The sequence below is a fragment of the Coffea arabica genome, chromosome 11e (genome assembly GCF_036785885.1).
Source record: "Coffea arabica cultivar ET-39 chromosome 11e, Coffea Arabica ET-39 HiFi, whole genome shotgun sequence".
NCBI classification, from domain to species: domain Eukaryota; kingdom Viridiplantae; phylum Streptophyta; class Magnoliopsida; order Gentianales; family Rubiaceae; genus Coffea; species Coffea arabica.
The window spans coordinates 61,181,611-61,195,447 of record NC_092331.1 but is presented as its reverse complement, the minus strand read 5'-3'; the positions used below and the strand labels follow the sequence as shown (position 1 = coordinate 61,195,447).

At 37.5% G+C, this 13,837-nt stretch overlaps 3 protein-coding genes across 12 annotated transcripts; 1 reads left to right on the top strand and 2 right to left on the bottom strand.

The window, feature by feature from the left end:
- The first annotated feature begins 942 nt into the window (after positions 1-942).
- Positions 943-5,501, top strand: LOC113719356 (serine/threonine-protein kinase AFC2). Of its 3 annotated transcripts, none has more exons than XM_027244565.2 (12): positions 943-1,177; positions 2,369-2,555; positions 3,176-3,202; positions 3,310-3,463; positions 3,564-3,612; positions 3,696-3,810; positions 4,046-4,137; positions 4,319-4,475; positions 4,560-4,624; positions 4,746-4,843; positions 4,933-5,035; positions 5,146-5,501. In XM_027244565.2, the coding sequence occupies exons 1-12, from the start codon at positions 1,079-1,081 to the stop codon at positions 5,293-5,295; spliced, it is 1,296 nt and encodes a 431-aa protein (XP_027100366.1). In that variant the 5' UTR covers positions 943-1,078; the 3' UTR covers positions 5,296-5,501. The 3 variants fall into 3 exon arrangements, with proteins under 3 accessions (XP_027100366.1, XP_027100365.1, XP_027100367.1); XM_027244564.2 differs by having other exon boundaries at positions 944-1,177; positions 4,310-4,475; XM_027244566.2 differs by lacking the exon at positions 2,369-2,555 and having other exon boundaries at positions 1,039-1,177; positions 4,310-4,475.
- Positions 5,502-6,002: 501 nt separating this feature from the next.
- Positions 6,003-7,166, bottom strand: LOC113718648 (uncharacterized). Its single transcript, XM_027243537.2, has one exon. It carries the CDS (start codon positions 7,084-7,086, stop codon positions 6,130-6,132), a length of 957 nt encoding a protein of 318 aa, XP_027099338.1. The 5' UTR covers positions 7,087-7,166; the 3' UTR covers positions 6,003-6,129.
- Positions 7,167-9,793: 2,627 nt separating this feature from the next.
- Positions 9,794-13,674, bottom strand: LOC113717683 (uncharacterized). 8 transcript variants are annotated; one of them, XM_072072810.1, is made up of 5 exons: positions 11,655-13,674; positions 11,246-11,350; positions 10,770-11,028; positions 10,530-10,686; positions 9,794-10,458 (listed from the first exon to the last, which is right to left on the bottom strand). In XM_072072810.1, the coding sequence occupies exons 1-2, from the start codon at positions 13,216-13,218 to the stop codon at positions 11,346-11,348; spliced, it is 1,569 nt and encodes a 522-aa protein (XP_071928911.1). In that variant the 5' UTR covers positions 13,219-13,674; the 3' UTR covers positions 9,794-10,458; positions 10,530-10,686; positions 10,770-11,028; positions 11,246-11,345. The 8 variants fall into 8 exon arrangements, with proteins under 8 accessions (XP_071928911.1, XP_027098266.1, XP_071928913.1 ...); XM_027242465.2 differs by having other exon boundaries at positions 9,794-10,493; positions 10,614-10,686; XM_072072812.1 differs by having other exon boundaries at positions 9,794-10,493; positions 10,614-10,680.
- Between the last annotated feature and the right edge of the window lie 163 nt (positions 13,675-13,837).

Below are 13,837 nucleotides of genomic sequence, written 5' to 3'. Positions count from 1 at the left end.
GTGCAGCTATGGGCCGGTTTTGATGGTAATTCTGATGATTTCGTGGGGTGTCTTGGTCTTTCCATCAACAAAATCCTCCCAATCACACAATAAAATCCATCACCCCCAACACAAGCGCAGGGCCCAAAAACTAGTATATCTACAGTGCAGCTATGGGCCGGTTTTGATGGTAATTCTGATGATTTCGTGGGGTGTCTTGGTCTTTCCATCAACAAAATCCTCCCAATCACACAACAAAATCCATCACCCCCAACACAAGCGCAGGGCCCAAAAACTAGTATATATATATATATTCAACTAGTTACCTAGTTACTAATAGTGTTTCAAACTTTAGGTTCAAGTAGAAAATTCTGTTCACACAATTTTTCCTTTACCAATATCCATAGAATTTTGATTTGGGAAAATTATTGTAAAATCATCGTCTATGCTTTGAAATTTGAAGCAATCCTCAAAACCAATTGCATAAAATTTTGTTGATTACATCTTCTCAAATGGTCAATTAACATTACAACTCTTTATCACCTTAATAATCTTATAGTTTAGTTCCTATTTGCATAAGTTCTAATCTAGTGAAACGAACGGACATAACTAAAATTGTAAAACAAATTGATCAGATTAAAATTTCAATCCGGTGAAATTCTATCATTGGTGCTCTTGTCCTTAGGACATGGGTTCACAAATCACAAGCGAGGAGATTAACATTTGGAGCATTCCCAGACAAAGAAAATTAAAAAAGAACAAGATGGCATCAATAGGGAGGATGAATAATTTCAGTGGTCATGTAGAATATCCAAAACAAAAGGGTCACCAGAACAAATTAAGCAAATACAGAGATGGATAAAATTAACTCAACCACAGTTGACAAACCCAACCAACATTTAACCAAACATTAACCGTAGCTTAATGGACGGCTTGGATTGATCCTCCAGTCAATCCTACGTCCGAATAAATCTCAACGGTCTGGAGCTCCAGGAACTCTGATACACCTCAATCACATCAGGGAGCCTTTGGCCCTTAATCTAGGGTTAGGGTTTCAAACCCCCTTTCTCTGATTCTATGCTCGAGCTAAAATTGATCTATGGAATTGCAGTTCATGTCGGATTATCCACATTCTCATATGGATCGGAGACCAAATAAGCGGCCCAGATTAGCTTGGGACCCATCTCATACCCCGAAGGTAAAATTCTTCCCCCACTTCCTTTTATTGATTTATTTTTTAGTTTAATTTTCTGAAGCATTTTAGCAGGGGTGTCAATAAATTTGGCAACTTTTTTACTCAATTATGGTTTTTCTAGAATTTGTAGCTTGATTAACTAACTAATATCAAGAAATGAAAATTCGAGAATATGACAAAAAGAAGGAAGTACAAGTTTTGCATATCGGATGTTTCATTTGTATATTGACTGGGAATGCAACTTTGATATCATAAACATGTTGTTTTCATTGATTTTTTATGGAAGCCTTATAATTTTGCAGTTGACTATCTTTGTGCTCTTTTGTGTGTGTGTGTGTGTATGGTGATTACTTTGGTCCCTCTTATGCGTCACTCTGAAATTCAACGATATATATTTTTGATCTCTTTCTTGAGATGATATATATCAGGTCTAGTTGAGATAAAAATCTTGGCTTTTGAATTTTAAGAAGGCTAAGTTGGACTTAATGAAGATCAGAATTCTTTTTTAAGCGAGCATTAGCAGGAAACCTGTTAAAAATTCTTTCTTGTCTGAAAAAAAATGTTTATTTAATTTTTTTCTTTTTATTTTGTTGTTTCAGTGTTGTTATTTAGGCCCCGTTTGGGGTTGCGGTGCTTTTGGTGAAAAAAAGTACTTTTAAGTGCTAAAAGTACTTTAAAAGTACTTTTAAAGTGTTTGGTAAATATCATCCTATAGAGCTTTTAGAGTTAAAAGCACTTTTAGCAAAAGCTTAAATTTGGTGCTTTTAGAGTAGATTTTGTGATTTAAAAAATAAAACATCAAATTTAATCATCTTATCCTATATTATGAACCAAATAAGAGATAAACACTTTTAAAAATTTTCAAATTACACATTATCGAATACAATAAGTACTTATTGAATTATATCTCCAAACAATATATTTAAAAGCACTTAAGGAGTTGATAAGTACTTTTATTAAAAGCTCTACTAGAAAAGTACTTTTCAATAAGCCACCGCAACCCCAAACGAGCCCTTAATAAGATTGGCTCATGAGCTCTGAAAACTTTATGATTGATAATTACTTTGGTAATTTCTTGTCCATGTTGCTTTTGAGGGAGATCAAAAGTATTTGATTTGAAATGTAATCAGTAGCTGAGGGAAAGCTTTTATTTGATATTTACTTGGCAAAATATGAATGAATGGCTGTGTGTAGGCCCAATCAGGAATATATTATGGGCAAGAGGTTGGCAATGTGTCAAGCTTTGGGCATTCAAGGGTACCCCAAGACCATGGTAATCTATATGTAAAGGAAGTGGCTCAAAGAGGATCTCCCCCGTGGCGAGATGATGATAAAGATGGACATTACATGTTTGAGCTTGGAGAGAATTTAACTACTCGCTGTAATTACAGTTTATTTTCTTGTTCAAATTTAGGCATCTGTACATCTATGTGATGATTCTGTTTCTGCATGCTTCTCGATACATTTTTCTTCAGTCAACTTTCTAAGTATTTTTGAAGAGAGGAAAATGAAGAGGGAAGAAAGAACTAACTAAAAGACGATTAAGCTCCCCCCCCCCCCCCCCCACAACAAAAAAAAAAGGTTGGTAAGAATGATCAATACAGGAAAATTGAAACGTAATGGAGACATTATACAACTTCAAAATATAATTTTAAAATCTGCATTGCTATTGGAAACTTTTGGAATTTTATTAGGTAGAAGAGAAAATTGAGGAACCCTTATTTCATTTGGTTTACTTGGTGCTCCTTGCTATAGTACCGGAGTGCGATGACCAAATAAATGATGTCTTGCTTTGTGATCGGGATAGTGCTGTCCAATCAAATGATCCTTTGGTCAACCCCGTCCTCACCTTAGGGCTTCTCCTAGAAGAGTGCATCTAAAAACTATTTTATTGTTATGTTAACAGAGTTCTCTTTGAAAATATGCTTTTGATGTTGTTAATGTCTGTTTTGTTGTCTGGTTGAAATTGTTAGTTTCCTTACCCTGTTTTTGTGCTTGCAGATAAGATTCTAAGAAAGATAGGAGAAGGTAAGTCTTGACACTTCTATAGAAGATCCTTTTAAACACCTATAACTATTATGGTCTATCCGCATAATTTCTCCTCTTATGGAGAGTATGCTCCTTTAATGTGACAGGTACATTTGGTCAAGTGCTAGAATGTTGGGATAGGGAAGCCAGGGAGATGGTTGCAATTAAAATCGTTCGAAGCATCAAGAAATATCGTGAAGCAGCGATGATAGAAATTGATGTGCTCCAGTTGCTTGGGCGATATGACAGGAGTGGCGGCCGGTAAGCTCACCTCTACACTGTTTTCCACAGTATGTTTAATTGACTTTTTCTTCACGCAATTGTGAATTTCTGGGTGGTTAAGTGAGTTTATTCCTTGCAGTTGTGTCCAATTACGGAACTGGTTTGACTATCGTAACCATGTTTGTTTAGTAAGTATACCAATATGATTTTCTAACTTTATAAATCTTCTGGGGGGTTTTGGCTTGTGAATGTATTTAAATGGTCTTCACAGGTGTTTGAGAAGCTTGGGCCAAGCTTATTCGATTTTCTACGCAAAAACCATTACCGCTCTTTCCCGGTTGACCTAGTCCGTGAGATTGGCAGACAACTATTGGAATGTGTAGCATGTGTGTCTCAAAACTGTCGCTTACTCTCTAGTAGGATATATGAAGCTGTTTGCTTTGGTAGCCTATGTGTTTGTAGCTTCCATCTCATTCTCTTTTCCGTTCTGATCTTCTGGTGTTATATCTGAACTTGTTATTTTCATGCTGCATGTTTTGCTCCGCTGAGTTTTGTAATGTCACGAGCTTTGTTTTTATGAGATTGTGATGCTATGAGTGTTTATGTTGATTTTTGCTGCAGTTATGCATGATATGCGTCTCATTCATACTGACTTGAAGCCGGAGAACATTCTCTTTGTCTCTCCTGAATACATCAAAGTACCTGACTACAAGGTACATTAAGCTTCTAAATTCCGACAACAGTTGTAGTTCCTTGCTTTCTTAATGGTCTCTGTGCGTTTTGCATCTCTGGGTATTGTATATTCCATCTTCAGTATATTCTGTTTCTTTTTTTCCCTTTTGCTTTTCCCTTCAATCTGCTGTTAAAAGTTCTATTGGCGGTCAGTATTTGCAGGTTGCGCCATGGTCATCAAGAGATGGGTCGGTCTATAAGAGGTTGCCGAAGTCAAGTGCTATTAAGGTCATTGACTTTGGTAGCACTGCATATGAGCGCCAGGATCATAACTATATTGTCTCTACTAGACACTATCGTGCACCTGAGGTTATTCTTGGTACGGTGATGTCCTTTTGCTCCAGTGATGATGGACCTACATATTTTGAAAGTGACTCAGTGGTGATTTTTCTGTTTGTTTCAGGTCTAGGTTGGAGTTATCCTTGTGACATTTGGAGTGCTGGTTGTATCTTGGTGGAGTTATGCTCGGTATTTTGACTGACTGAGTAGTTAATTTACCAGTTCGTTAAATAGCTGCATACTGTTGCTCAAGAGAGTTTATGCAGGAAATGCTATATATTTATCATACAAGTCTCTGTTCATTCGGCAGGGTGAAGCTTTGTTTCAAACACATGAGAATTTGGAGCACCTGGCCATGATGGAGAGAGTACTTGGGCCTCTGCCACAAAACATGTTGAAAAGAGTGGAGTGAGTGGCCTGTTTGTGTTTGATGCTGAAGTTCATATCTTTGTTATGGTTGGCTCTCCTTAGGCTAAAATTTTACTTGATTGATGTAGCCGACATGCTGAGAAATTTGTACGAAGAGGTAGACTTGACTGGCCTGAAGGTGCAACCTCCAGGGAAAGTATCAAGGCTGTCATGAAGCTGCCACGCCTTCAGGTGGGTTGTCATGTTTTGTCTTTCTTATATTTTTCATTTTCATTTTATGGTCTTTGAGGATCCTACTTTTTGTTCTTCTCGCTTCTACTTACAGTTTATTAGCATTGCAGAATTTAGTGATGCAGCATGTGGATCATTCAGCTGGGGATCTCATTGACCTCCTGCAAGGGCTCCTCAAGTATGAGCCTTCACAAAGGATGACGGCTCATGAAGCTCTGAGGCACCCCTTCTTTACTAGAGATCAATTCCGAAGATCTTAGAAGTGGAAGAGACCATTCAAATTGTGAGCAATTTGTACTTCGAATATGGTTTCGATTTGCGACTGAATCCGTGATATAGTAAATAATCCGTTGCAATATATTGAGATCTTTGCTCGTACTATGATATTCATATTGGATATTCTTCATCTTGTAAAATGTTCTTGGTCAATTTTTTGTCAGTACACAAAAGAGAAACCTTCAGAGAATTGAAGTGGTAATTATGGAGATTTTAATGGCTTTGAGTTTCGCAAAATAAGAGGCAAAAATAATACAATCAGATTGCCGTTTCTGATCTACTTTGATAACCAGATCTACCATAGATGTGCTCGTGTACGATGTGTTCTGCTTGGTGAATTATTCGCTGTTAATTAAGAAGCAAGGAGGAGGAAATAACCCTCGCGTCGTTGTAGGCTAGTGTCTAGTAGTGCGTCAACTATTTGCAGACGAAACAGACTAGGAAGAGTACGAGCTGAATGGAAAGAAGAAACCTTGCATGGAATATCAAACTCGCAGACGCATTCAGTATTTGCTCCTGTTGGAATGCCTGATCTCAATTACTTTTTTGGGTTATTGCAGGCAGCTGGAAAAGATGATAATCTTCCAGGAAGGAAGCCCCTTCTGACATGCTTTTCCGGTAGATATCAACTTGTTTCAAATCTTATTCAAACAAAGGACTAGATGACAAATTAAATCCAAGTTGTCTTAAAGACAGAATATGACATCCATGTCAACCAAGAAAATGACAAACTGCAGATCAGCCGTTGCTAAAACTAGGCTCTCCCACAAAATAGATTCTTTAGCTCACCAATTTTCACCTCTTTGTCAAGTTTCCTTCTAACGCTTTGTTGTGCATTTTTTGCTTATCAATACACCCGAGGGAGGACCAGTTAGTGTTATAATGCAATGGGTGTACAGCCAATAAGAATACCTCAACGCTCCACCCAAGTTCGACCTTGCTCTGAACAGACCCTTCACGTCAAACTTCACTCCTCCACTGTTCATTTGCCTCGTCAGACCTTGACTTGGAGCAATGGGAAGCCTAACTTGACTAGTAACCATGTGAATATCTTCAAATATGGATTGACCCCTATGTGCCGTAAAGGGCTCAACATATCTCCTAGCTATTAAGTTTGATTCATAATAAAGATCCATTATCACATAACTGAAGTCCACATTCATTTTCTTGTTTGGATTGGTGAAGTTTGCTAGTATGGTAAGATCAGCTTCGAGAAGATACCCCGTGTCAAGATAGGCTGCATTCAGAGTTGCCGTTGAGATGTCGAATTTTGGAAGCCTTGGGCGATAGACTAGATAGATGATCAGTACTGCTAGACCTGCCACTATGACTATGATCCAAAACAGAGTACAAAATGCAGCAATTATCCAGGCTACAGGTCTAGCCTTACGTGTAGTATTCACTGGAAGAGGAGATGGCCGCTGTTGGCCCTGCCCTTGTTGCGACCTTGGGTCCTGCTCTGGGTCATCACCATGTTGGCCGAAATGATGTCCTCCCTGATGAAGCTGCGGTAGGGGCATTTCCCCTCCATGTTTACGATGAGTCCTGGTTTTGGGTGGAATAACTGGTTGCGGCAGGTGATGTCTGGATGGACGTGGCTGGAGGGGTGGTTGGAAATGAGGGTGATGGGTATCATGTGGCCGTGGTGAAGGCTGAGTAAAATGGCCATCAGGATGTCTAGGGCCTTGCGGCGGCAGCCTTGGCCTCTGTTCTTGGAGCTGTGGATATGGTGGTTGTGGAAGAAAATGGGGGTTGGTCTCATGCTGAGGATACATGGGTGGTTGTGGAGGTTAAAGCTGGGACGTCCAAGATGATGAAGAGAAATGCTTTGTTCTGGATTGATCCCACGTGAAGAGATAGCTTCAAGGAAGAGTTAGAGTTCGTGGAATTGGATGGAATCATGAAAAGGCAAAGAATCAGAGATTAGTTAAGCATAGAAGGCAAGTAAAATCTTATTCTTATTGATGCCTTCTTCCCTTTAAATTTGGAGTATTCCATCTCTTGCTATGCTGATACAGTCGTTTTAGCATGGAAGCACTGTGGAGAATACAGAATCGGCAAGCATGTCAAGCAAGTCGGATTCCACTCAGGAGAGTAAAATGTTTAAGAAAAGCAATTCTCATCTTTGTGTCATATGGTTGCAGCAAGTAGAGGCTTGTCTTCATTGAGGAATTCTCATATAAACCCAATGTTTTAAAAATCGGACCGTTAATTGAACCGGTGAAGTGAAAGGGTCGAGGTTCAACCGGTCGGACCGGTTCAACCTCGGTTCAATGAATTTTTTAAAAAATAATTTATATAAATATATATATGTACAAAATAAGACATGTAATGGACTAATTTAATATTTTATATGATGAAAAGTTTACTATTTTTTAATAACTTGGATTTTTAAAAATAAATTTTTTAAATTATAAGTTAAAACAAATAAATTTCATCTCAATTTCAATTATATCTAAATCCAACCCAAAATATCACAATATTTTGAAATTATACAAAATTCATGTCTCTGAGAATTTAGATATTATGAACTTAAATTTTAATTTACGTTTTGGGATTTAGAGATTGCAATTTAAAAAAGAAAATTTGGAGTTCGAAGGAAGTCAAGAAAATCGAAAATAGAAATGTAAATTTGATAAGAAACAAAAAATAAGATAAAAGTGAGTGGTTGTGGCATTAAATAATTTGGGTTAAAAAAAATTCTTTTTTAACTTTTTTCAATTTAATGGACAAAAATAAAATTAAAAGATGGAAGAAAATATCAATAAATTAAAAATAAAGAGGTTTGATTAAAAAGGGAGTGACAAAAGAAAAGAGAATAGAGAGAGAGAGAGAGAGAGAGTTGAAAATTAAAAAGAAAGAGTCATGAGGGGATGAGATTTTGTAAGAAAAATGGAAAAAAGAAATATGAGTGTTTGCTTTATATAAATAAGTTATCAAAAAAAACTAATAAGATGTGATGGTGCAACGGTTAATACATTGGTCTTTTATTACAAAGGTCTTGGGTTCGAATCTTGATAGCTGCATTTTGCAAAACTTTAAAAAAAAAAAAAAAGAGGGAAAGCTGAAAACCGGAAAACCGCCGGTTCAATCCGGTTCGGCGGTTTTCACGGTTCAACCGGTCTTTGACCGGTTTTCTAGCAAAGTCAACAATGTCATTGAACCGGACCGGTGCCATGGCCGGTTCGCGGTTCAACCGGTCGAACCGGCCGGCCCGGTCCGGTTTTCAAAACATTGTATAAACCCCTTCATAGTCAACATACCCAAGGTTTATTTTCGATTCTATTATCTGTCAATGACCAATTTTCCTCATTCCAGATGCAATTTTTGTTTTAGTAAAAAGTAATTTGGTTAATTACAGTTTGCACACCTAATCTTGAATCTTTGCAATATTTTCCCCCGTGAATTTCAAATATATACACTTTACTCCGATCATTGACTAGTCAAATGTTAATGATGAACTTTTCATCCAAATTTGATGCGATGACTTTAATGCCCATACATAATGGTTACAGATTGATGCTACCTGTTTAGTCGAAAAATGAAACGTGTTATCAGAAAAAATACCAAGTAATTGAAAAAATCATATTCTGGGGCAAAAAGAACGTAAAAGATACCACAACTCCCACACTAGCTTTCTATTGCTTCTCTTTCTTTTAGATTATAAACGGATTGATCTTGATAATTTTCATTTACGATGCAACTTTTACAAGATTCTCACGGGTCAATAAAATGCAAAAAATTGAGATTCTCTAAACACATTTTTCATTACATATTTTATTTTCTTTAATCATATTTTTATCTCATATAAAAACACAACTAAAAAAAGTTAAGAAAATTATCAAATAATCTTCATTCCTAATGTACTAACTAATTTTATTTCATCTAAAGGAAACATTACTATTGGCATTGAGATAAACACATTAAGTTGCTTAGAGTTCCTTTTTGCAGATTTTTTAGTTCTTTTTATAGTTAAAAGGTCAAATATATGGTTTAATTACGTTTAAATGGATTTAACAAATATTGAAGAAATTGTTATTTATTGTGTTATAATAGTTGTATGTGTTCAAGAATTGGTTAGGGATATTTTGGTAATACAAATATAACTTCATTTTAATCCTGCCAACAAGGTAACCACAAAGGCTAAAATGTATTATATATTTACAGTTCAAGAAGACAAAGTGTTACGAGGAAAATCATTTCAGAATCATTTGTTTGGATTGCATATTTATGAAAAATAACACTTCCGACAAACATAGCCCGCACGTGTCCGTCTCGTCTCGCGACCAGCGAGACATGCACTACTATCAAAAGAGAATTCTGTGAAAAACCAGGACTAACAGTAGAAATGGAATAAGCTAAAGGAAGGCCAGGGAGAATTTTGTGGGCTACGAGACCAGTCTAAAAAAGTTCAAAATAATCGAAGGAGGGTCACCCCCAACGTACGCAAATGCAAGTCATGGAAGTTGGTAAGATTAATAATGGTTTTGAATCGCGTGTTGCTTGCTCCATCATATTACCTGTATCGGTTCTCTTAACAATAATATCATCAGTCCTTACAAATTGAGAAAATAAATTGACAAATATCATGCAAGCTTGAATGCAACATTACGGGATGAATTTTTGGTATAGCAAACTATTTCTAATGTTCCTTTCGTGCCAAGTTTTACTTTTTTACTTGTGAGGAAATTCCTCTCCATTCTAAAGATCCATACATGCAAGTCACTAATCTTAGGACTGGTATACATCTTTTTTTTTTTTGGGTAGAAGTATACATGCTTTAAAATGTCGTGCTTCCCCACTTCTCAAGAGTCTTGCATCTTGTCCTCCTCCTTTGCTTTCCAAATGTTCATATCCATCGGTGCCCTGAGCTCTTTCAAAGAATCTCTAATAAACATTAAGGGTCATTGACACACTCAGACTTAAAAAGATCTTGACCCATATTGGCATTATATGTGGCAGTATTTTGTTAGGAAATAGATCAGAAATCAAACATCCAAGATGATCAAATCCCGCCCTTTAATGCTATCTTGTAGCCATTTGCACCGTTAGAGTCTACTGAATCATTTTGCACCTTCCGCCATCATTTCATGCCAAGGGCATATAAGTCGTACACGCCTCCTTTTCAAACGCTTTGTGGGCCAAACCTATTCAAGAATCGAGATTATGTCCAACAAATCACCTGCATAAAATTGATACCTTTTATGATCAGTACAACCTTGAAAGGTTCCCTGTAAAGAAGAGGAGCCATGTCAGCAATTCACTTTCTGATTCAAGCTCGCTCCTGAGCATAATTTGCAACCTGGAAAATGTTGCCTTTTCCATTTCTCTTGTAGCCATTTGCTCCGTCAGAGTCTACATAAATATATCTGCACCTGCAAGAGAGAGACTGGTTGAGAAAGTTGCACATTGATGATGAAGGGATTATATCTGCACATAGGATGCTAAGGATTTCAACCTCTTCTCATGCATAAGGTCTGTCCAGGATCCTACTTTACTGGAACTAATACGAAATACTGAATTTTGGCCTAATACCAAGACACGTTCAGGAAACAATGCAACTGGAAACCATAGCCAGCCGCCTGAAGTGGTAACCTTTATCATCCAGGCATTCGTTTACCAAAGTAAGAAGTTGGGGCACCTGAGGTTCCACCTCTATGTGCATCATTAAATCTTGCAGTACGCAGTCTTTGGTGCTTTAATTTGAGAAAGCATGTCTGAAAGGGGAAAAATAAAAAATGGATCAGTGAATTGTGAAACATGCAACAAACCATTATTTTCCTAGGCTGTTGTTTGCAGAAAGGAAAAAGAAACAATAGAATGGCACTCTTTTTAATGGCGGAACAGCTATAAATCTTTATGTATTCCTAATTGCAGAACTAAATTAAGTGACTAAGGAAGACAACATTGCTGAAAATGCAACCAAGTCCTAACCGTTCAGCTCTTTCTGCAGTGTGCAAGGAAGATCATTTGGCTTCGCAGACTGACATACAATGGTGCTACCTTAACAGCTCTCACAGGATCTTATAACAACTCAACCTGAAACATTGACACAAGAAAATCAACTCTCAGTGAACAAAAATATTGATCCTCATGAAAATCATCTCACATATGATGTATCTAAGAGGAAAACTAAAGCTCTGCTGAGCTATGCGCTAAGATAAAAACCTTTTCTCTTGGTCCACTTTTACAAGTGTAATTGTTATCTGAAATTACCTTTTTCATTTAAAATTAAATGACATTAAAAATTTTGTCAAATTTAAGATTCCTAGATTTCACAAGCAACACATATATGCAGAAACAAGCAAAAGAATAAGTCATCAAAGACAAACTCGGTACAAACCATGTCTGATATTCATATAGGACGCGTCCTTCGAATGCATGGCATTGATAAGGGTATTGGACAATTTGTGGTCAAGAGTAAAACCCTTCTCCATCATGCAATCCCATACTGCAGAAGCCAATGAAATCTTTTTTTCCTGTAGGAGACCTCCAATGATCAATCCGAAAGTCACCCCATCTGGATGCAAACCTCTAGTTTTCATGTCCTCGTATAAATGCATGGCTTCATCAACTCTAGAAGCTCTGCAGAAACCTCTGATGAGAGCATTGTAACAAACCACATCAGGGGCAAGACCCTGTGCAATCATATCCCGGAAAATACTCTGAGCCCTTTCTACACTATCACTTTGGCACAGATGATTAATTATTACAGTATACAACACTCGATCTGGTATGAGGCCCATCTCAGTCATCTGGTCAAGAAGCTTTTTAGCTGTGCTAGAATTACCTTCTCTCAGAGAAGCTTCTATAAGAATTGTAAAAGTTATAACATCAGGTATTACTCCCTTTTGCCCCATCTCGTCTAGTAGCGCGTAAGCCCTCCTACTGCGGCCAACCTTGCACAATGAACTAATGATAGTGTTAAAAGTCACAACGTCAACCATGCCTCTGGCCTCCATCTTATTCAACATCAACTTGTAAGCCTTATCAACTCTATTGGCCTTGCAGAGTCCCTTAAGAAGCTGATTATAGCTATAACTATCAGGCTCCATTCCACCCTTCTCCATATTTTCAATTAATTTCTCCGCTTCCGCCAACATAACCTCATCACAACAGAAATTCAGAAGCACATTGTAAGTAACTATATCTGGCTCACAACCATTTCTCTTCATAAACCTTTTTATTGCTTGTGCTTTATCAATCCTACCAGCTCTACAAAACCCATGAATAAGTGCATTGTAAATCTGTGTGGAAAACTTAACTTTGTCTTTCATTTGTCCTAATGTAAGCTCATATGCCAAATCAACCTTCCCATTTTGGCACAATCCTAAAACAAGTGCTCTACAAGCCTTATTATCCAAACTAAGGCCTTTCTTAATCATAATATGCCACAATTCAACTGCATCATCAAACCGCCCAACCCCACATAACCCATTAATTGCTATAGTATAGCTTACCCGATCAGGCTCCCTCCCCTTCTCTCCCATTGCTTTCAAAACCTTTAAAGCAAAATCCACTAAACTCTCACTACATAAAAGATTCAAATATATATTACACGCCCAAATATCCGGTACGACACCAAGCCTATCCATGTCAACTAAAAGCCTATCAATCAGCTCAAAGTTCTTAACTTTACACAAACCAGAAATGAACCTCGAATATGTAAATGAATTCAAAGAGAACCCTTTCGGCTGCATTTCAGTATAATAATGTTCAGCTAAGTTAAAACGTGAATGGGCAATCAAGACGCCAATAAACCTATTGTAGTCAATGCTGAAAACTCTGCAATCTGATTGAGTCATTTCGTCGAACACCTTGATCGCTTGATCAACTAAGCCAGTTTTAACGTAGTATGCTACGTGAGCCCGGTAGATGAGCCGATTTCGACCCAGAGACCTGTACATATTAGAAGTTCCCTTCTCAAAAATGAATGCATAGCATCGATTTTTGAGCTGTTTACCTCAATGGGACTTCAAAAAAAATACTCTTTTATATTGAATTTTAGACTTGAATAGGGAGCCCCAGTACCATAAAACAAGCTTATGAATATATCTATTATACAAATGGTAAAATGTAATGCAAATATAAATATAGGTTGTCTATGTATAGGTATGGAGAAAGATGAAACCTGGACGCTGCAATGGAGAAGACGGCGATGGAGAGAGAGCGGACGAATGAGACTTGGGGCGTTGGCCCAAAACCAAGTCCGCACTCAAAAGATAGGGGCTAGAGGGTGATGGACCTAGAAGTCAGGTGACGGGTTTCTACAACGCGCTACTGAAAATGTAGATTGGGCCCATTGTCTTCTGTTCAGGATGTGGTGGATGTTTCTTCAAAATCCGGTTGAGCAGCAATAAGGCGTTTGGGTATTCGGGAATTGGAATCATTACCGGATTACATACACCGCATTGTTACATACACCGCATTGTTTACCCTCCTTGTTTTTCAAATTTGTCTCGAATTTATCAACCTTAAAACAAAATTAAGCTGAAGTCAGTTAATCATTGAAACTATTGTTCGCAA